Source organism: Drosophila albomicans, chromosome 2R, assembly GCF_009650485.2.
Source record: "Drosophila albomicans strain 15112-1751.03 chromosome 2R, ASM965048v2, whole genome shotgun sequence".
Taxonomy (NCBI): domain Eukaryota; kingdom Metazoa; phylum Arthropoda; class Insecta; order Diptera; family Drosophilidae; genus Drosophila; species Drosophila albomicans.
Window position 1 is genome coordinate 27,671,869 of NC_047631.2, and position 24,301 is coordinate 27,696,169.

The 24,301-nt window shown below is 39.2% G+C and overlaps 1 protein-coding gene across 1 annotated transcript in view; it reads right to left on the minus strand.

The window, feature by feature from the left end:
- The window catches only part of LOC117574041 (transcription factor mef2A), a 147,118-nt gene that overhangs the window by 38,171 nt on the left and 84,646 nt on the right, over window positions 1-24,301 (minus strand). The window contains 2 exon segments of the mRNA XM_034257641.2: window positions 15,896-16,125; window positions 16,757-16,878. Of these exon segments, the coding sequence (XP_034113532.2) occupies window positions 15,896-16,125; window positions 16,757-16,878 (352 nt within the window).

Sequence of the window (24,301 nt, forward strand, 5' to 3'; positions counted from 1 at the left end):
TGTTGTTGTTGTTACTCGCTGTCGCTTGCTGTTGTTGCTGTTGTTGTTATAAAACAACAGTCAGTCAGTCACTCAGTCAGTCAACTAGCCAACGGGGTATAACAATGTCTATAATAGCAATTACGAAGCAATGGAAATTCCCGTTGTATTTGTGCAGTTTATGAAACGTTGGCAAAATGCAGTGCAAAGTTTTAACAAAAGCCAAATGGACATTAAACAGAGATAGCTAAAGAGTAAGAGGGAGAGAGAGAGAGAGCGAGAGCGAGTGTGTGACTAGGTAAAAACAACGATAATGATGCAAAATGCTAGCTAGAGACTCGTGTAACAACAGCTAAAAGGTAGAATTTGCTGTGTTGCTGAGATAGATAATGATGTTAGCAAAATGGTAAACGAGAACGCATTACGCACACAACAAAACAGATATTGCAACAATATTATGCTGCAATTTAATATGCATAAGCAGCATAATAATAATAATAATAATATTGTATTTAATGAGCAGCAAAAGCTGTCAGTTGCACGTCCACTTGCAGCAGCAACAGCAGCCACAAGAGACCAGCCAACAGTTTGCTGTGTGTATTGTATGGACAATCGCTGGCCGCTGAGTTGTCAAAAAGATTGAATAACAAATGAAATGTCATAAAAAATTCAACTTGGCACGACATCTAGCGTGCAGCCAGCAACAGCAGCAGCAGCAGCAACGTCAGCAACAGCAGCAACAACACCTGGACAACCTCGACAACAACACTTCAAGTTAGCCCGCATGTAATCCTATTAACCTTTTGGCAACTATTAATCAATTGGCCTCACTGTGAGCAGTCAAAGTCTAGCAACTTGTTCACATTGCATATGAACACAAAAAATAGTAATTAATTAATCAAGTTTTATAAGTTGTTAACAACAGTTAATTTTTGGGCAATCGAAAGTGCAGCTTAAAATGTTCTCAAACGGCATATTGACAAATTAAATACATTATGATCACACAAAGCAAACAATCAATGCGCTTATCTTGTGCACTTTGTTGTGACTTTGGCATTATGCAAATTGCCAGCTAATCATTTCAACTGCCATAATCATATAATAATACTCGTAAGCAGTCAATATTTTTTTTACTTTTATTTTTTTGCATTCTAATTTTTCTATTTTGTTTTTTACTTTTTTTTTTGGCAAATTAGTTTCATTATTGTTATTATTTTTTTTTTCTCTCTTCATTTTTTTTTGTTTGTTTGTGATTTGCTTTCAAACTCGGCGGCGCATTGTGCGAATTTGTGTGTATATTTTTTTATTGTTTTGTTGTTGCTGTTGCGGTGAAATCTTCAAGGCCATGCATATTGACTGACTTGAGGTTTTTTTTTCGATGTTTTCGCGTTGTGCTTTTATATAATTTTTTTTTTGTGAACAATATTTTTGTTGCTGGCTGCAACCTGTCGCAAAATATTTCGACGCATTTGTTATGCTCAGCTTATTTCATTATGATGATTGCTGTGTTGTGTTGTGTGCTGTTGTGTGCTGTTGGTTATATTTATAACTGCTGCAGTCATTCATCATGTGAACGAAAAATTAATAAGCCAAAAGTCAGCACAAGTTCCGCCCACATGCAGAGCAGGAAATGGCCAAAGAGAACAGGTCGGACTCCAACTCTTGCGCTAAGTGCCCGATAATTTTGTGGCCGAAACTTAAGTGTGCCACACAACACAATTCAAGTGAATGATTTTTTTTTTATTGTTGGTTGCACATTATACAAGGCCATAGAACCAGAAGGTGATTTGGCAAAAAAAAAAAAAAAAGAAGTGCGCTGCGATTTGATTTCGATGTTGACCGATTGTCGAAGGCGTCAAGGTTAGCTACACAAATTTCCCCACAATTATTTCGTTTTGGCCTTTTATTATTATAGAAATCAAAGTGAAATCACAACGAGTTGCAGTTGAACATAATTAATGACCAGCCGGCAACAAAAAGGCAACTTTCATATAGAATTGTCTAAGCCGATGACGTGATCTATAGCAGACGAGGCGCTTTATCTGATACATACATAACATATGTGAATAAGTTAAAGATAAAGCTGTAGCTGACTAATATTTGGGATGAACAGTAAACGGTTTCAGTTAAGTGGTTTCAATGGCAAGTTATCAAGTTGGATTGCTAATCCATTAGATGCTTATATGTTAAACGATTCTCAAAATATGCTGATGACGCTCGTGGCAACAAAAAACCGGAAATATAAACAATGCATAAAGTTAAACAAATAAACCAAGCACAAGCGAATGCAGCATAAAAACTGCGGCAATAGAAAATGGAATAAAAATACAAGACCCATAAAAAAAAAAAACAGAAATAAGTTATTATTTTTATAAGTAAAGGCAAGAAGGTTAATAATACAAAAGACGTAAATAAATACGAACACTTTTGCGTAGTTATTTGTATTATTTCGAAATGCAAATAATTGCCAAAAGCGAATGAACGCTGAGAAACCATATATTTAAATGCGAATGAACCGAATGAACCGTTCGCTTTGGATCAGATCGGTTGAATGCACTCTCGCCTGGATACACACAGCAGAACACCGCAAAAATTCTAAAAACAAAAAAGCAAATAAAGGAAAAATATTGAATTATTTATGTCAGTGGCAGAGGGAAACCTTCGCATAATGCACAATCGGTTTGTTAGCCAGCCAAAAAGGATATTCACAAAGTGAAGGAAAGGAAAACTCTGTCGATGTTCGTTGTCTGTTGTCGCTGTTTAACCGGACACTTGCTATGCAAATGCGATTCAAATTTCAGCAGTGCAAATTTGCAAGTGAAACGAGTATCCGAAAGATACTTATAGTATATATAGTAGAACAAGAACTGTCGTCATTGGCAGCCAGCGTCACAAGTTATACAGAAGAGTTGACGATGTTTCATTGCTTTCGTTGTTGTTGTTGTTATTGCTTTCCGGCATTGCAAGTCGCGCACGGGTAATAACAAATACGAGCGACGACAGATACAGATACATCTACAGCTACATCTACAGATAGAGATACATATACATATACAGAGAGGTAGAGATACATTTGGCGCGGTAGCTGAAAGCGCATTTTATAAATAGTTGCTGCTGCTTGGTTTTTTGTTTAAATGTATGAGTCTCGGCGACAGCAACTTGTTTGTTGTATTTTGTCATTGCAAAAACAAACAATAAATAAAGGAAGGTTGGGGGGAGTATAAAGAGTAGATTTAATATGCCCATTCCCGATCGCAGGTGATCGACAACTAATGCAAGAATCGGGAATGAAAAGAGTGTGAATTCGCCAGTGCAAATTCATCTTGCGAGCGAGTGAGATTGATTGGAGAGGAAGCGAGCGAGTGAGAGCGAGAAAGTGCGATCGTTTTCAATTTTCGTTTGTTATTAGTCGCTGCCGTCGCCACCTTCGTCAACAGCAAACGCTGACGACAACTGCGACGGCGACGGCGACTGCGACGGCGACTGCGACGCCGGCGACGGCATTGACCGCTAGAATGCAATCAACCTATTCCAAGGCCAAGTGGCCAGCGGTTTTTGCTTGTAGTAGGTGTGTGTTTGTGAGTGCGACTATAAAAACGTATCTCTCTCTCTCTCTCTCTCTCTCTCTCTCTCTCTCTGTAGCAGTAGCTATAGCTATATCCGTTGCTATAAATGTTGCTGTGACTGTGCGGGTCGGCCAAAGTATCTGTGACTTATTAGCGGTGAATTTATTTGATATATTTTTTTTTTTTTGGCGAATCAAAATAATGAAAATGTCAGGAAAATTGGCAAATTATCATATTGCGAGCCAAATAAACAACATTTTTCTGTATGGCGATTTCTTTTTTAAGCGTCTCCGCCAGGTCAGACAAACAACAAATTGCTGCGGTCTGCATTTTCGTTTCGTTCTCATATGACTAATTGTTTCTGATTCCGGGAACTCTATGATATTTTATGACGAAACTGTGGCGATTGGGTGACGCATTCATTGATAAGCGCACAACTCATAGAATGCCCTTTTACATCACGTGATTTTTATTGCAACTTTCTTTGCCACACAAATTGGTATTTGCAACGTTTGCAACGCAAAGCAACTACACAAAAATTGTGATTTATGCTGCGCAATTAATTGGCCAAAAAGCTTCTGTCAATGCAGAAAATATATATTCGGTAAACCGGAATCAGAAACGGAATCAGTTCGCTGCTTTTACTTTTCTCTTTTGGGGGGCTTTCAATATTATCGTATTGATTTATGCAATTGCACTGAAATTTTTGGGTAAATTGTAATTTATGAATTGAAATCCCGCAGCGACAGCAAAAATAAATATCTATCTATATGAAATTTTGCTACTCTATTTCCTCCCCTGAACATGAGATAATCATTAATCATTTGAGCAAAAGGTGCGGTAAAGTAAACAGTAATGATGGAGTTAAATGTTAATAAAATGTCTTCACATGATCAAACCAAACAAAAATGGATCATAACTCATTATTTTCTCGTTCAGTTAATTATACAATATCAATGCTCAACTTTCGAGTGATGCTTGAAAACTGTTTGAATTTTTCTCTCTACTCTTCACTCTACTTCAAATTTTGTTGGTTGCCACAGCAACGAAAAGGAGACTCCAAAAAAAGAAGGTCAAAGCGAAGTGAAATGAATGTAAATGATTGCTGTCTAGACAAATATAAGTATCATTATGATAATTAAAACTGGTACTCAACATCATCATCATATTGTTTCTCGGATGAGTTTCTGTGTTTTTGCTTTTGTTTTCAATTCAATGCAAACAGGTAGAAAGGTGAGCCAAAGTGTGTGCGTTGTATTATGTTCTTTATCTTTATAAATAAATAAAACAAAAAAAAAACCCAGAGACACTTGCCACATTTCTTCGCACTTTGTTTCCAACTTCAATTGCATTCACATTTGCATATCGCATAGAGACATGAGTGTGTGTACATTATAAGCGTATGCTAAGTGTCGGATCGTAGATTTTTCAAGGTTTTTAAGCCCACACGGAAATGGTTTGTACACAATGCTTGCGAATTGTGATAAATGACATAAAAACTGCGTCATACTCACTCACTCACACTACTCACATTGGCTTGCGTTTTGCGGCCAATTAAATGCATTACGAATCGAGAGAGATTTACTCACCTGCAAAGAGAGAGACAAAGTGAAAAGTGGACTTTAAATGAGATGTCATTGGCGAATGGCAAACGAATTAATTAATAGCATTTAATTAACATGTATTAATTGTACGTGGAGCGTAATCAATAAATCATGTGGTATACGCAATAAAAATATTACGCATACGTCGCATTGCACACGCAATTCCCAAAAAGGTCTCGAGGGCTAAACGCGACATTTACGAATTTCCAACACACAATTGACAGCTGTTAACTTTTTCTTTTTCGAGGAGGCGGAGGGGTAACAGCAACATCATCGTGGGGCGCAACCTTGAAGTAATATCGATTTCTTAATGCGAAACGCCCACAAAAAAAAAGGCAAAAAAGGAAAGGGCAAAAGAAATGTTGTGCAGTTGCTGACGTTGACGTTGCTTTGCCTTAGTTTTGGCCAAGTGTCTGTAATTGGCCGGGCTTAATGAAGAGCTTGTCCACATACACACAAAGAAGCGACAAAGCCAAAAACCAAAACCGAAAACCGAAAAAGCCATATCCAGAAGCCAAAGGCGAAAAAGCCTCAAAATTCAGCTATAATTAAATCCAGGCTCAATTTAAAAACGCACTGGTTGCAGCTCGCTCAAGGCTGAGGAAGGGAATGAGAGAGAGAGTCGGCACGACAGTGAGTGAGAGGGATTGTTGAGGCATGCGCAGAGAACAGAGAGCAAAGCAGAGCAGAGTAAAATGCGCGGGAAAACCGAAGTTGCAGCAGTTGTTGTCGTTGTTGTTGTTGTTGTTGCCGCCTGTTACTGTGGCACAAAGCGTTGCATGCGACCCACTGAACCACTGAGCATAGAAAATACTTCGGTGGGAAAGGGTTGCTGTGTGTGTGAGTGTATCTGTGTGTGTGTGCCAAATTCGCCGCAACCCTTAAAAGTGTTGCCATATTGATTTTTGCTCCGTGGCGGTGACGTGTGTGTGGGAGACGACGTCGAAAGCTAGCGCTGACTTTGCTGCCTGACCTTGAATACATCTGCAAATTCTGTGTGTTGTTTTCTGTTTTTTTTTTCTCTCTATGCACTGCCAACTAATGTGTGTGTGTGTGTGTGTGTGTGTATCTTACTTTTTGCTGCTGTTGCTTTGGCAGCGATTTTAATCATTCGCTTTGTTTTGCTTTTTTGCTGCTACCCGGCAAAGACCCTTGCCAAGAGAGCTCATCATACTTATACTATATATAATATAATGTATGTGTATAACATTTATTTTAATTTGTTGCTGCTGACGTCATGTGCAACACTCATTACTTGTTTTTTTTTTTTGTTTCTTGTTTTATCTTTGCTGTTTGTTAACACCGGGGGAGAAGGAAGCTGATTTGACACGCCCGCTGACATTTCATAATTTCTTTAGCCACCAAATATCGTTGTCATGTTTTTCGCTTAGGTGGAAAATTAATTGGTTTTAGCGAGCGGCGAACAAATACTTTGTTTGCCAACCTAAACGATATATAATTAATTTAAGCAAATCTGGGAAAAGGGGAACTCTTTGGCCTTTTTTTCTCTCTCTAGTTGTAATACTGTTTGAGATTAATTGCTTGCACAAAATTTATGAGCAGAGGTGCTTTTATGGAGAGTAGATCAAGGCCAAAGCAATTAAATGTTTGCATTCATCTTGCACCTGTGCAGCGGCATTTGCATTAGTTTATTATTAACTTGAACAAGCTTATGGCCATGATTTCCATTCGCGCGCCCTCATTCTTACCCCATGCCTTGACTTTGCCGGCATTTGAATTTGCTTTTTTTTCTGTTGTAGTTGTAGTGCACTTTTGTTGCTTCCCTCGCCCACACAAACACATAGTAATGGCATCGTGCTTTGGACACAAAGTCAAGCTTTGGAGGCGTGCCGATGCGCCGATGTGCAATGCGATGCGATGCGATGTGCTCTGCTTTAATTAAAGCCAAGCGAGTGCCCACCCACCCAATGCTCTTCAGAGCCACGGTTACAAAATGCAAATGTCAACGACGATGACGACGTTTGCAATTGCAGTTTGCATTTTGCAGCTTGCAGTTTGCAGTTTCGCTGCCTACGCTTGTTGCGCATTTCGAGAGACAAAAGTTTTCCATGACACGTGTCGCCCTTCATTTTGTGTATGTGTGTGTTTGTCTCTGTTTGTTTATCTGCCGCGATGCAATTGCGAAAAACACAAAACTATTTGTTTGGCAAACCCAATTGCATTTTGAGTGATGTAAGTGACGCGTATCTATTTCATTGTTTTAAAGTGAAACGCTGCAATCGCTTATCATCATCATCATAATCATTATATTGTATATCGCGCATACGAACCGTTGCCCTTTCTCACTCTCTCTCTCACTCTCTGCGGTTTAATTGGAAATAAAACTGAACTCATAGCGTATAATTAACAGGCATTCGCCTGGCAAGAGTCGAAAACCCCCCAAAAGCCCGAAACTAAGTTGCTAATGAAATCACCTGGCTCTGGCTGTTGCCAGTCTACGCAGCTTGTTTGGCTTTTAATTATGGCGCGCTGCGCCGACGCCAACAATAAATTTTGATGTGCATAAAGCTACTTATACTCATACACACAGAGAGAGATGGGGAGAAACACGTACACGATTAAATGTTTGCTTTGCATATTCATGGCATTCGCATTAGTATTAATTAATTTTGCGCAATACGAAAATTAATTAGCCATGAAAAGTGAATCGACCGCAAAAACATTTCCAACTTTTGCAAACACAAATGTTTGCTGCAATCTATATATATATATAACATATATAGAGAACATATGTGTCTACATGTTTTTATTTTAAATTTAATCAGCTGCGAGAAAATACATGTGTCGCTATTAGCATTGATTTATCAACAAGCGAATGTTAAATTCATTTTCCTTTTAATAAACTTGTTATTAATTAAACTTGATTTATGCCCCAGTCTTTTTAAATGTCTCGAAAGCCGGCAAAACACAGTTTCAGAACCACTTTAAAACCACTTTCGGCTCGCGCATACGATTCTATTGCCAATGCATCCATTCACTTTACGAGCATGATTATTGAGAATGTCTGTGGAACAATCAGCCAAAATGCAAGCAAAAAAACAACAAAAACAGCAAATACAAAAATGGTGATTCGCACAATAAAATTACACTGTAATTTTCCCTTGACGACGTCAGCGCTGAACGCTGAATGTTGAACGTTGGCAGCGACAAATTGCACACACACAGATTGCGCTATGTGTGCATCTGTGTGCAAACACGTGCCGTAATTCCTTTGACGTCGCAGCTGCCCCCTCGCAAAAAAAAAAAAATAAAACCCAAAGAAACTAAATGCGGCGAGTTGAAACGGAAGTGAGCTTTTGCGCATGGCCGCAAAGATGGCGACGTCAGCGGCAGCAACGAGAGAGTGAGAGCTGAGCGAGAGACAGAGAAAGAGAGAGAGAGAGAGAGCAGAGCTCAAGTGCAACTGCGAGTGTATGAGTGTGTGTGTGTGTGTTAGAATGGGGGAAATGCATTTCATTGCGCAACATTCGTTTTGCCGGCCGGCCGGCGCAACTAAAAAGCCTGCAACAGTGTGCTCATCTGTGTGTGTGTGTGCGCGTGTATGTATGTGTATGCGTGTGTGTGTGTGCTGTATAACCTACAAAAGTGTGACACAGTTGCATTGGCAGCGCGCCCGCATACACTGGCACGAAAAAGTACAGCCACGACACAACAGTTGCAGTTGGCCGCCATTTTGTTTGTGGAAAAAGTGAAACTGGGCCAATTCGCCGGGTACAGTTGTGTGTGCGTTCGCTTTTGTGTGTTTTTGCGATTTAACTGTAACTGCAACTTCAACTACTACCATTTTGAAATTGAGGCTCCACTCTTCATCTAAGGGAGACAGATTGTAAAGTTTAACAACAGCAGGAAAACTTTTCGTTTCAATGCAAAATGCAAATGCAAATGCGAAACGAAACGAAATCGAAATGCAGCTTGCAACATTTTGCCACATTTGCAACTTTTGCAAGTTTGTGGCAAAATGTGTGTCAGAGCCGGCTCGTGGCATAGTTGGCAACAGCCGCAACCAAACAGCCAAAAAATAGAAAAAAAGGAAAATAAAATAAAATGTTTCGCAAACATTTTTCAATTCAGAGCGAACGACATTGGACTGGCCTGTGGCTAAGTATAAAGTCGCTGCAATGTCGACCGAGAGACAGAGTGAGATCGGCTGCTGCTGCTGCTGCTGCCGCTGCTGCAGTCTATTCAAATTTATTGCAATTTGAGTGACATTTTGTAATTTGCATGTTGCACAAATGGGACGGACCGATGGCAACTGCTGTTTGCCCAAAAATAAAATCAAAAACATTAAAGAAAGCCACAATAAAATTGTGAATTGTGACTTGTGATGGGCGGGAGGAAGGGGGAGGGGCACGGCTCGGTTTTGGGGCAAAGTGTGTCAGGTGGGCTGATTGCCAAAGGCAACGATGACTGGCAGCTGCTGGCAGCAGCGAATGGATTGCAAATTTTCTTGGCTGCAGTTATCGGTAAATAAGTAAGCAAAAGACCAGGAAAGCAACTCACTGTGCTCTGCTTGCAATAGATCGCAGATACAAAAATATGTTATACATATATCCAAACAAGTTGAAACCGCCTCTAACTAACAAAGCTAAAGTCGAGTGTGGTCGATAGAGAGATATCAACTATCCATTTTTAATAAAAGAAAATCAGTAAGGTATAATTCTTGAAATATACTAAAAAATATACCGAAAAAATACAAAAATATACCAAATACTATATTCGTATATAGATATTGTGCTACATTAAATATAAAAGTAAAACAGTACGGTATAATTCTTTAAATATACTAAATAGATATACCAAGAAATACTGAAATATACCGAAGACTATATTTGGTTTATTGATTTTTTGTTACATTGAAAATAAAAGCAAACAGTGTGGTATAGTCCGGGAAATATACCAAATGAATATACCGAAAAAATACTGAAATATACGAAAGACTATATTCGTATATAGATATTGTGCTACATTACAAATAAAAGTAAAACAGTACGGTAAAATTTTTGAAATATACCAAATAAATGTACCAAGAAATACTTAAATATCCGAAGACTATATTTGGTATATTGATTTTTTGCTACATTGAAAATAAATGCAAAAAGTCCATTATAATTTATTAAATATACAAAACAGATATATCGAAAAAATACTAAAATATATATTTGGTATATCGATATTGTACTACGTTCAATATATACTATAGATTTCATGAAAAATACCATATCGTAGACACGACTGCAGCAGCCCCACCAAATTATTTCTTGAATAACTTCTACACAAATTAGAGAAGACATTAACATAGAAATGCCGAAACGAGCACAAAAACGTTTTGGCTCATTTTGGCTCAAGTGTCTGTTCAATATTTGTCACCTTGAACATGAAAATTTTGCCGTTTGCCGTTTGTTGTTTGCCGTTTGCACTTGGCACAGAAAATTGTTGTGTGTTGGCTTTAGCGCTAGCCGCATTTTCCAATTCATTTTCTCAGTTATGTCAATATGATGCATTTAAATGAGAATTGTGCAATTTGCAAACGGTAATATTTAAACAATTTTTACAATTTTATTTTATGTTTTTTTATTGTTATGTTGGGAAACCAGAGGAATGTTTTTTTCCGCTGCCCGTCTTGTTATGGCAAATTATTTTTATTGCATTTTTGCTTTACGACTTTTTCATTTGCATCGCATTTGCAGTTTTGTGTTGTTGCTACTGCTGCTGTTGTTGTTGTTGCCATTGTTGCTCTTACACATTTCAGTCACATTTTTCTGCCTTTTGCAATTATGATAAATTTATGAGTTCGTTTCTCCCAAACGTACTGCAACAACAACTACACCCACAATGCAAGTGGATGTGCTTCACTGACTTTTGCTTTTTGTTGCCATTGTTGTTGTTGTTGCTGTTGCTTGTGTTGTGGCTGCCACTCCTGCTTGTGACGCAGACGAATTGTTTGCTGCTGCTGCTGCAAGTATTTCGCCTTTAACTTTACAACGCATTCACACATATTCGTTTGTATTTTGTTGTGCGTTTCCGTTGAGACTTTGGTTTTGGCTTTGGCTTTGGCGTTGGCTTTCAATGCATTTGACAGCTTTACGCTCAATTTTAAAACACATAAATTTCGAGCTAAACAAACACTACCACTAAACTTTACTTTTATATGCATGACTTTGCACTTTGTGTATGTGTGTGGCTCCACAAAACGAGGAAGAAGAACTACTGCTTCCGAGTTGCTCAATTCAATTTCCGAAAACATCAAAAGAGTGAGAGCAAGACGGAAATATAAATCTTGCAAAATAAATATATTATAATCGTGTCAGATATAGCAGAATTTATATATTTAAGTGCAGCGCAGCACAACGCGTAGGCAGACAGCTTGGCTGACTGACTGTCAGTCAGATAATCATTTGTGCTCAGCTGTTTGCTCGATCATTACTCATACGCCCCGTTGCCAACGCTGACGACACTTGAACCACAACATTTTACAAGTACTTTTTTTTGCTAGCAAGCGCACGCTCTCTAATGCTTTAAAAATTGCACCTGGCACCAGGAGATCGCGACTGTGCGAAGGCGAAGGGCGGCTAAATTGCTTTTTAGCCACACAATTAACTTTTTAATAATAACACCACAAGTTGAATAACTCAATAAAAATACATTATATATATATATATCTCCGACAGAGCACAAAGCAAAATAAATGACTGATAGATAAATTGAAATTGCTTCCTAATCAGAATTCAAGGTTAGTTTGCCATATGAGTGAAATTAATACGACGTTGGCTTATGAATCAAGTGCCAAAGGCATCGCAGCGAAGCTGTTTGCCAATCTCTGTACTCAATGTGTTTGTGTTTGTGTTTGTCAAGTGAATGTTGTTTCAAGGTTGCTGCACACACACTCGCAATTGAATTGTACAATTTTTAATTAAATTTTTGCGCTTATTTTCAGTTCTCTTGCGGGATTTAAAAATAAAATGCACACACAGTAAAGCCAAATATGAGCAACGAAGCATGCTGCACAAAATCCATCTATCCATTAGGCGGTTAAAGATACTCTCACAGCGGCAACAGATACAGAACAAAACAACATCATAAATATAAATTTAAGCTTATTTAGAAAATGCAACAGAAAAACTTTGTCAAAAACAAACAAACAAAAGCGGACTAAAGGTTTGTCTGCAGCTGCACCTAAAATAATTGAAGCTGCACGCGAAAATACCCTGCAAAGAAGTACAAAATAACAAACAAAAAATGTAATTGAATAAATTTTTATAAGTTGTAAGTTACTTTTGTCTGCCTTTGACTGACATTTCTGCTTACTTCCATCTATCATAAGTAGCCAACTTCTGTTCGTTACCTTTTGGCAAAAGGAGAAAAGCAAAAGCAGCTGGCAGTTGCCATTTGCCAGCGCATTTTGTCGAAAATAAAAGAGAGGCAAAATTGCAGCTAAGCTGCCAACGCACGTACACAAATGTAAGCTGACACATACGCACACACACACACACACACACACAGAGACAGTGTCTATAGCGACACGTGTGCCGCGCCATGTTGGCTGGCAACGATGCGACGACTGCATTTCGCTTTTTACTCGTCGCAGTCGCAGTCGCAATCGCTGATGATGTTTGTTATTGTTGCGCGCTGCTGCTGCTGCTGCTGCTTTTGCTTAGAACTGTCAGCATTTGCAAAAAGCTAAACCGCAATTGCATTCCCTTTTCTTTCCTTTCATTTGCTTTGCTTTTTCTGCCATTACCCTGCCATTAGACTAAGCCCACCCCTCGCGGAATTTCGCTGTGCACCAATGTCAGTGCTTTGCACACGCCGCGCTGTCTGCCTTATTTTGCACTATAATTTTGTGTTTGCTTTTGTTCAGCTAGCTGCTGTTGCTGTCGCTGTTATAAAACAAATTAGTTAGAAAACTAAAATAAAAGAACTCTGCTTGCTGCAGAGAGAACTCAACTGCGCTGCCACAAAAACGAAAAACGCAATAGAACATGCAATTAGCCGGATCCACAAAACTGACAAAACTGAAACATACTTTGTTTCAAAGTGCTCAGCAATGAGTCCAAATAAAACTCTATGCTCAACTATTGACAGGCTTTAAATGAAATGCAAATTTAAGGCACACAAAAGAAATGTTGGAAAAAAGTAAATTTAAATTGAATAAATTGAAAACCTTAAAATGAAACAAATTTAAGCCACATAAAACAATTTCTTTGATTTGAAAGCTAAATAGAAATATAATCTGAATATACTTTGTGACACTTTCTTTAATTTAAAAGTGTTCAGCAATGAATTAAATTAAAGTTAACAAAGTAACTATTGTTAAGCTGTAAATGAATTACAAATTTGAGGAATTTAAAAACACTTTAAGACAATTTTTGTTCACACAAAGCCTTCAATCAGTGAAACTTCTAATCGCCCTCGACATGCAGTTGTGTGTGCGGCTTTGCCTTGCCTTTTCTCTCTTTGTATCGTCGTCGTCGTCGTCGTCGTCGTCGTTGTCGTTGTAATGCACAAGTGTGCAGCAGGGCAATTTACGAGCAACACTTTAACAATCCACTGCGGTTGCCAGTTGGCAGTTGAGTGGTTTGCCGCGCCAGCCTTGCAATCGCAGCCTTGATTAAAAGGCAAAAGTCCGTGGCTCACGCTCACGCTCTTGACTTCCCTTCTCTCCCATCTCCCTTCTCCTCCCACCTCCGGCAAACGGCTTTGACTGTGACTGTGGACTGTGCTGTGCTTTGCTGTGTGGCAGCAGTTGTCACTGCTGCGTTGAATGCACATAAATCTGCATTTAAAATCGTTTTTACCACAAATGAACACACAAAACAAAAGCCATCATGGCGTATGAGTAATTTTCAACGCTCGGCCGCTTGGTTGAGTAATGAAGGTTAATCATGCGCCATGTTGTGCCGCGCACTTTGCGGCCGCTCAAAGGCAGTTGCTGCCGCATTGCGTTTAACAGTGCGTATGAGTAATGCGCGCACGTTACGTATGCGCCACGTGTCCACATTTTGTTAAATTGCTCATTCCTTATTGCGCTCTTCGCTTGCCTTCCCTTGCTTCGCTGCAAACACACAGAGAACACAACGGAGCAGCGCATAACAATAATTGCACACAATTAGACATTAATTGCATTCATTGCAGGCAACGCTTTTGCAACGCTTTGCGTCGCTCAATGCCAGCGCTGAGATCATTTTCGCCACAGCTCCCATTTATCTATCAATCTATTTATCTGTCCATCCATCCATCCGTCTAGCGTAAGCATTTATCGGTTTGTCTGTTTTTTGTTTGCCACATGCCACATTCACAAGATTATGCGGAAATGTTGCAAATGTCTTTCAAAATGACCGCCACAGTGTCCGCAAATCAATTTGTGCATTGTCTGTGCCTCCAGCTGTTGCTGGTTGCTGTTTGCTGGGCGTGTGCCTGACTGTCAAGAGAGTCAGAGAGCCGAGAAATTCAAATGCAATCGGCCACAGACAAACCGGAAACATGACAATTTTGGGCAAAACTTTCAGTTGCTGTGTTGTGCAACAGGTAATCAGCCGGACACAACGTAAAGTGAAAGTCTAGCCATAGGGAAATCAAAAACTTGCCACACGTAATTACCAAAGAATTTGCAAGACAGTCAGTTGGCTAAGCGTTGCTTAAATATTTGTTAATCAGTTAATACGCGTCTGATTCATCATTGTAAACCTTTAACCTGCTGTCAAAGCAACTTTATCACCTCTTTGCATTATCATTCTCTATTCTCGACTCGACTCAAACACCGACCCTTTTTTTTTACAACATGCCAAGCACGTGGAGTGGAGTGGAGTGAAGTGCGGGGGCGGAAGAATGACGGTGACGATGGTGTTGCCATAATGTAAATAAAATCTAATCACATATTCAAGGTTAACAAATGCTCGACAAATGCTGCTGCTGCTGTTGTCGTTGTTGTCGTTGTTCACTTTTGATACGTATCGTGTCCGATGTTGTTGTGGCCTTGTGTGTGTGCTGTGTTGTGCTGAGAGCCCTTAAAAGCAACAACAGCTCACAACACAACCTGAAAGACGAGCTGACAAAGTGACGCACAAGCTGGCAAACAAAAAACAGCACACAAAAAAAACAAGATATCTAAATAGTTGGGTATATAGAGAGAGATTGCTGGCAAACAAATTGCAGAGGCAGAGCTGAAAAAGTTGCGTAAGCTTCTTTACTGCGCTTTTCAGTTTTAAGTATATAGTTCGAGGGGGTAACAAAAAAATCAACTTCTAACTTTTTCCCCTCCTCCCACACACAGAAAAAGATACGTTAAACGGCTGCAAAAGTTTTGCTTATTGAAATTTTGCAAAGCGTGTTTAGTGCTTAGTGTGTGTGTGTGTGTGTGTGTGTGTGTGTTTGTCTGTGTAGTTAACGAGTTGCCCTTTGATTGATGTTCTTGGCAAGCAGAAGCTTGTTTCCTGCTGTCCACATTGCGTATGAGTAATGACTCAATAGGCGAAGCAAATTATGCATACGCCATGATGTACACACATCGCCTGTGCCAAGAAATTTATGCTTCTCTGACATTTTACATAAATACCGTATATACATATAATTATAGCAATTAAATTCTATTTACAATGTTGCAATTAAAATCGACTGCAACATTTTGTTCGTTGAGCTCGTTGCGCTCTGTTTGTCCGCCTGGTCGTCTGACCGCATTCCTTTTGATCTTATCGTTCGTATGTGTATGTGTATGTTCATGTGACCTACCTTCTTCTTGCGCTCCTCCTTGAAGTCGGTGACAATGCCCTCATCCGATGTGGACACCGATGTTGTGCGTATGCGTGCATTTGCCGATGCAATGGCCGCATCGTGCGGCGACAATATTATGTGACCATGCAATGCACTGCCATCATCGCTCAATGGCGGCGATGCCGAACCGGAGCTCCAAGATGCCGACGAGCTGCTGCCCGGGCTGGAGCCAAACCATTTGTCCGACACTGCAAATGTATAAGAAATTATAAAAAAAAATTTAATTATGTTATACATAAATAAAAATAAAAACGCAGTGAAGAAGGTTGAAAGGAAAAGAATTAAACTTTGAAGTTTGAAAACTTTGTGTTCTTAAAAAAATGCTTGATACATAAAGAATTCATGCTACAATTAAAAATACTTGATCCTCAAAAATAATCTCTAGATTGACAAATTTGAGAAACGAGATTTCCATTTTCAATCATCGTTAAATGATTTTTAGCTTTGATTTCATTCTTGACTCTCAATTAATTAATATCCGGACTTGTAGAATTTTGATCTCGAGTTTAAGAATTTTTCAATCTTAAAACAAATTCTTGAAACTAAAGCTCAAGAATTAAAATTTCTTAAAGCACGAAAAAAAGATTCTGAAATGTTTTATAAAGGGTTTCGATATTGAACTATGAATTTCAGATGGAAAAATTCGTGAAATTTCTTGTCGATACTTAACCTTCTTTCGAGATTAAAAATGCTGATATTTTTGCATTCTTTAAATAACAAATTTATTTTGAAACTTTGATCTTGATTTCAAAATTTGTCATATGGGTTCAATTATCATTTGAGATTTATTTCTAATATTAAACACAATGCAAAACTTACCCGTATTCGGCGAGTTGTGTAGATTCATTAAAATTAATGCTGCATTACATTCATTCATGACGTCCACTTTGCAATCATCGCTGCTGCAGTCGTAAGTGTCGCTTGGCGGACGCTTTCGTGAGCTGTAAGAATAAAAAAAGATTAAAACGATGCGTTAGTTAAGCACAAAACATAATGATGGCAAATAAACTCAATTAATCTGTTCAAGTTGTCGGTCAGTGTCATACACAGTCTGTGTTGTGATACGTAAATAGAACCTAATTTGTTTGGCAATTTGTCGGTTACTTATTGCATCGCATCTCGCAGATAAAGAGCCACATTTGTTGTTTTGTTTTCTCTGAGGCAATTCAAATTCAAAGAATTCTAGCTGCCAGCATTGGCCCAGTTGTTGTTGTTGTTGTTGTGAGGCTCGGCTTTAATTAGACGCCCTCGCAAAAAGCCTAAACCCGAAGCACATCAAAAGCAGCCGCCGCCACACACAATGTTGCTGTTATCGATGTAATTTGCACAACAACAACAACAACAATGTGACGAGGTCTCTTTACGATAATCGCCCCGTGAGGCATTTCAATGCAACAACAAAACTATTTTTCCATTTAACTAATTTTGTGGCCAGCGATTTTGAATGCCCCTGCATTGTTATTGTTGTTGCTATTGCTATTGTTATTGTTGTTGTTGTTGTTGTAGTCGATTTCTGCTCATTCGTCATTAATTGGCAGCTACGCGATAGCATCAAACAACAAAATATATTATGGTGAATTTTGTTTTGCAAATTTTACTGACCTTATGCAAAATTAATTTATGCTTTGTTATTGTTTTATAACATATTAGATATACAGTTATATACAGTTATTTAAGCGGCAAATGTTTCAAGCTTTAAGTTCACCTTGCAGCAACCTTGGAGATATCCAAGAGCGAAGAAGCATTCAACAATGGCTCAGCCAATTCAGATATCCTTTGGCGTTAGCTTTATGAATATCATTTTTACGCTCGAATAACTTGGACAAAGGCGAAAAGCTAAAAGAATGCAGTCCCAGTGTGCAATGCAATGTCAAGAAGGAGCAAGAGCAAGAGCAGGAGCAGAAGCAGGATAATAAAGACGCGACTCTGACGCGGCGTGTCATAAATTCAAAACATTTTCAAACGGCAAAACTGATTTCGAAATACTCGTAATCAAGTTGAGTGGAAAGCTCCTTCAGATTTTTTCTCCACTTCTTTTCGTTTATTTCCTTTTTTCTTTGCTGCCATGGCATTTACACATAACTGAGCCAACAATTGAGACGTCGCGACGACGTCTTTGTTATGGCCCTGGCCAAGAAGCCTTTTGCCAGTTGCGTGCTCGGATTAATATTTGGTTGTGTGCTGAAAATGATATGGCAGCTCCATTGTTGTTGCATTATCAGAAAGGGAACACACTACGAAGGGCTTTTTGAGTTGTGTGTGTGTGTGTTTGACGCATTGCCAACTGCAGTGTGCAATTATTGATGATTGGCAGCTAAGCGGCTTAGCTACTTCAAGTTGCCATTCGCAACCAGTTGCATTGCCTACATCAAATGCAAACGAAACGAAGCTAAAGCTGAAGCTGAAGCTGAAGCTCTATTTAAGGTTCGATTCTTAATTAATTTAAGCTTTGGCAAATCGAACAACAACAACAACAACAACGATTTTTTGACAATAGTCTCTGCCTGCTTTATAGACCATTTGTGTCTTTTGTTGCTGTTTGGTTATCGCTGCTGCCATCAGCACTTCTGCTACATTTAAGCCCAAAAGAAACGTGAAAATGCATTCAACTTCTCCGGCTGAAACCCTTCTGCAACCATTTTGGGTCCATTGTGCAACATCAGAGGCCGCCAGGCACAACGAGCGTTCGCTCAAGTGAATGCAACTCCTTCTGAGAACAGCTGCCATAAAATTTTATTGCCCAGCTACCAGGTTTGGTTTTCAGCCTTTTGTCTAATGCATAGAGACCCAAAGGCATACACTATTTGCAGTCTTCTGTTGTTGTTGCCAGTTGCTGTTGCCTGTTGCAACTCTCTGATGTTGTTGATGTTGGCTTTTATCCATTTGGCACCTTCTGCTTCATTTGCTAACTTTCTGCGCCCCAATTAAATTGACTAAACTTGACGATAAATTTGCGCCGCTCGTTGCTAATCGCATAAAAGTAAATTTGCGCATAAATCGACTTTTGAAATCTCTGCATTAGTCTCTCTCTCTCTCTCTCTGTCTGTTGGTCAGCAAACGCTTGATTTTTGCCGGCCGGTCTGCAGCAATGTTGTCCACTGTGGACAGGGGATATTTTAGCCATCACGATGTGGCCATTTTGTGCGCACAATCGGTACCGTTAGGTTCAGCAGCGGCAACAACAACAACAACAACAACAACAACAATAAACAGGCCGTTCGTTGCTTTCCGCTCGATTGCGCAGCAACTTTAATAAACTGCAAGCTGCAGTTGCAGTTGCTGTTGCTGTTGGAAAATTGGTGGCCGCTGTCTCAGAGAGTGTATATCTCTGTCTCTTTCGCTCGCTGCGTGGCCGCACGTAAATTGCGGCAGGCGTAGATCGGACAACACACACAGAAAACAGAAAACAGAAAACTCAAGAGGGGAATTGTTGGCGCTGCTCTGGCGCGTGATTGAAATGCGATATATTCGCGCCGATTTCGGGGCCAAAACTCGAGTTTGAGCCTGGGAAATGCGCAGTGATTTTCACTTGGTTGTGTTTGTAATGTGCAACAGCAGCAGCAGCCACAGTTGTTGTTGTCGTTGTTGTTGTTGTTGTTTTAGCTGGGCGATGAGCCGCAGCACTGGTAACTTTGGCCCGACGTTCGCTGTTTTGTTGGCAATTATTTGCCCACGCCGCTGGTTGCAATCAGCGGGCGATGCTAGCAGCCAAAACGTTGCATGCTGCATGCGGCATACAATGAGCAACAACAACAGAAAAAAAAGGTGTTGAAAGCAAAATTACATTGCAATGTGCAGCGGCGGCTGTCGGAAATATGCGCGCTCCAGAGATGCGATATGATATGCCTAACCAAGTGGCAAGAGAGGGGAGAGGGGGAAGGGAAAAGATGGAAGGGGATGGAAGTTGTTGGGTCTCTCTTTTTTCTATTCGTTTGCATGCCGCATAAAAATTAGTTGCAACTGCAATTTATAGCTCACGTTGCAAGTTGTTGCTTTGAATTGAGCTGCATTCGTTTTGCTTTGATTTGTGGTTTGTGCAAAAGAAAATAACAACAACAAAATACGAGTAACAACTGAAATACAATTAAAGTCCGCTGCAAAATGAGTTTATTGAATTAGACACGTGCTCGCAAAATTGGACCGGGTAATTGTTGTGTTTGAGAGACCGAGGCAAGGACCAGAGACAAGAGACCGAAGACCGAAGACTGAAGACCAGACATTAAACAATAGCACAACGAAATTTTGTTGTTACTTTTGATTGTGATTTGAGCGACTTTCACCAAAAAACTTTTTGCAACAAGAAGCTACACAATAAAATCGAGAGAAAAAAGTAAAAGTGAGCTTTTTGCACGAACTGAAAACTTGATTCCCGAAATAAAATTAATTTTTATATTTAGTTAGGCGCAATGATTGATTGGCTTCCTTTTTTTCGGCTGTTTTTTTTTGGTGGGTTCATTGCCCCAAAGAATATTGCGCAGCTTTCAAGTCCAAACGAACTGAAGTATCCAGAGACTATAGCTTATCGTGTGTCAAAAACAAAGTCAGCGGCTTGATTAGACGAACCGCGTGCAAGGTGCAAAAAAATCTAGATAATGTGTGTAGAAAAAAAAAGCGAATGTTATTTCTTATTTTGTTCGCCTCAATGGCAGGTGAATTTCATTGAGGCTTTTTCTCTTTTTGTGGCACAAGTGTTTATCAGTTTGTACGATAAGAAGCAGTAAAGTCATTGTGAAATAACAACAAGTGGAAGCACAAACAAGCCATGAACAAGGCACTTTTTCTAGCGTATACTTAATATGTGCATTTGACCGTGAAAATTAATAAAATAAAATAAATGTATATATGATTTTAATGCTAAGAATGAATTTCGTAAATAAACTACTTTTAATTTTGGTTAACTCTAATTTTATTTAGTAATAAATGCGATTAAATTACTAAAGCAATTTTGTTTTCTATTTTTTTTCCTGATATTTTTGCCAACGCGCCAAAAAGTTTGTGACGTCGATAGTTTCGGGCCAAAACATGCGTTAGTACTTATGAGTAATTTTTTTGTTATTTTCGCTTGTTTTGTTTCAGGGCAAACCTGTTATTGTTGCTTGTGCTAATTCAAATCTTTCGGCCTATGCGTAATTTCCAAAAAAAATTTCGCATGGCTGAATTTGATTTGATTTGGTTGTTTTGCTTTTTTTGTGGCGCGTTTCTTACAAAAATAAAAGGCGACCTCTTTATGAATTCATGCTGTTCGTGTTGTTGTTGTTAATTTGTGAGTTTATTTCTTTATTTTGTGCGTCGCTGACACACATTTCTTATACGAAATGAAAACAGCAATAAAATCGAATAAAGCAAATAAATGCCAGTCCAGCTCCGTCTCCGTCTCCAGCTCCCCACCTCAGTTCAGGGACTGTCTGTGTGACCACAGCAACAATAACTCAGAGAGGGGAAGGGGCGAAGAAAACAAAAAAAAATGTAAACAAATATTGAAATTTGACTGCGGCCTTCGTTGGCAGGTGAGCCACGCAGACAAACTTGGCCAGAAGGCGGAAATTTCGCATGTATGAAAACGAGGCAGGGTAAACAACAAAACTCTTCTTGTTGTTGTTGCTAATTTGTGAGTGAGCAAGTGTATGTGTGTGTGTGATGCGTAACTGTAAAATGTGTGTCGTGACTCCGTTCGCAGTGCGTGCATGCGTGAGAGGGAGAAGGAAGAAGTTGAAGCCAAGCGAAGGCGAAGGCAAAGGCGAAGGAGAGATGAAGAGCAAAACTTAACTCAATGGCACATGCGTGCTTTTTGCTTATATTTGCTTTTTGTTAACTTTGTTTTCGCTTTATTTATTCTTCTCTTCCTTTTTTTTCTCGTCTGCTGCGCGCTCTTTTTTTTATCACGCCACAATTTGTTGTTTACTTTTGCATTATTATGTTTTTGGTTGTTTTTTTTCTTTCGTTAACTTTGGCTGCTGCCATTTTTGTCATATTTTTTTCAGTTTCGTTTTTTTTGGCTTGTCTGAAACATAGATAACAAAATGCTGAGTAACAGTTGTATTAGTAATAGTAGACTGTAGTAGTAAATACTAGTTTCTCTATTCATTCGTATTTTTTTGATGCGTAGTTTCGTTCCTTCTTCCTCATTCTCCCTCGTTCTCACTCTTCACATTCGTTTCACCATTATCAGCCAACGAAAATGTGGAGCACGTGCTTTTCGTTCTGATTACGTATGGAAACTATTTCAACCCAATTTGGCCCCATTTTTCGCGTACAGCACTTGAAACCGCCAAAATATGAAAATTGAAGCGATTTGTATTAATTAATGTGGATCTATAATAATACTTTATTTCTTCATATATTATTAAAGCATTAAGTTGCATTAGTATTATTTAAATATATAATTTGGCTTGCTTTTAAATGTACCTTAACTTTATTCATTACTTTTAATGCTTTGTTTATACTATTCAATTATGCTACCATTAATAATAATAATGTGTATGCTTTATTTTCATTTTATACTTTTTTCTATATTATTTATAACATTTTAAAGCCTGCTTGTAAATACATCTCAATTTAATTCAATAATTTAATGCCTTTTTAATATATTTTTTTAACAACACGCCTTAAAATATATCTAATCCATATTAATGAATTTAAAGCTTTGTTTACACTATTAAATTTTACACTTCTTGCACTCTTGTGCTAATTGTCAATTAACATAAAATGGAGAAATAGATTTTCTAAGGCAATTGAGTTGCAGAAACACAAAAAAAAGCGTCGCTTAACTGTTTTTCATTCCTTTGGCTTTTAAATTTTGTCCATTTTTTCGCTGCTGCTGTTGCTGTTTTTTGTGGCTCACGTCTAGAGCTTTCGCTTCGTCTATGCCATTTAGAGGCTCATTTGCACAAATTACTAACATTGCGACAGCGGCTAAAGACATCGGCGACAGCAACAAAAATAGCAAAACGACGACAGCAACAACGATGGGCATAAGAATTGCAATTGTTTAAAACAACATCGCGACATCGGCAAACGAAAAAAAAAAAGAAAACGACGAGAGGCATTGTCACCACATTCCGGCAACGGAAGCCAATGGCAATGTTTTGCAATTGCCACTCGCAACCTGGCGGCAGTGGCAGCAACCAACAGTAGCCGTGGCAGTGGCAGTGGCAACAACAGCAGCAGCGGCTGCCAGATTGCCAATCGACCCATGGGCGCCCCCAGGTCCCAAGTCCCTGCCAAGCAGTCATGAATAAAAATCGTATTAATTTGAGGCACAGTCGATTCTTATTTTCTGTGGAGGCTTGCTTGCCTCAAGGGCAGCGAACAGGAGCAGGCAAACAACTTGAACTTGAGCCTAGCCCTGGACAGAGGCAACAACATTCTGCTCTGTGTGTCTTCTCTCCATTAGAAATGCGCGGACTATTTGCGAGTGACAGGCGACGTTGGGCTCTTTCCCCAGAGGCAACTGCACCTTGCCATCAGCAGCAGCAGCAGCAACACAAAGAGGCAGATATATATATGTATATATAAAGAGGAAGGCGACTCCTGTGTTGACTGTACCTAGACTTCAGTTTTGGCTGCCACTTTCTATTGTTGCTCTCTCTGTTGTGTTGTTTTTTTTTTGGGTGGCCAATTGATAAATCACGAGAAATTCAATTTGAAAAATCAGTTAACATTTGCGTGAAAAACTAAGGATTTGTTGGCCCACTCACCGAGTCCATCACTGACAGCGCCAATAAGCGTGTGACAGCGCCAAAAAGGGCGTAACAAGCCTTGGCAGTTGTCGCCAGACAACGAGTTAGAACAGACCGATAGACAAACAGACAAACAGACAGACAGATAGACGGACAGACACACCTGCCTCAGGTACTGTTCGCATGTGGGCAGCATATGTTTCTACTAGTTGTTGTTGTTGCTTTTGTTGCTGTTGTTGTCACTCATGTGTCAGCGGCATTGCCAACGCCTCCAGCTGCTTAGCATGCAGCGCAGCAAGCGTCAGGAAGCGTTGTTGTTGCTGTTGTTGTTGCTGTTGCCGTTGCTCATGTTGCCGCTGTTGCTGCAATTGGCTGCAACAATTTAGCGGTACTTGGTCGGCCAATGCAACCCAAGTCCACGACCACGACCAAGTCCAAGACCATGGGAATTACACGCTGGCTGAGCACAGTGGAACAAAGTGCATTGAAAAATAAGCAAACACATCAGCTAAATATATGTATATACTATATATATATACTATATATGTACTATACTATGTATATACTATTCATTCTATTCAATTCTGTAAAATAAGAATATATACAATCTATTTATTTTTGTTTTATTTTTATTCTTTCTTCTTTTTTCTGTTTTATGTTTTGTTGTAATTTGTTTTTTATCATT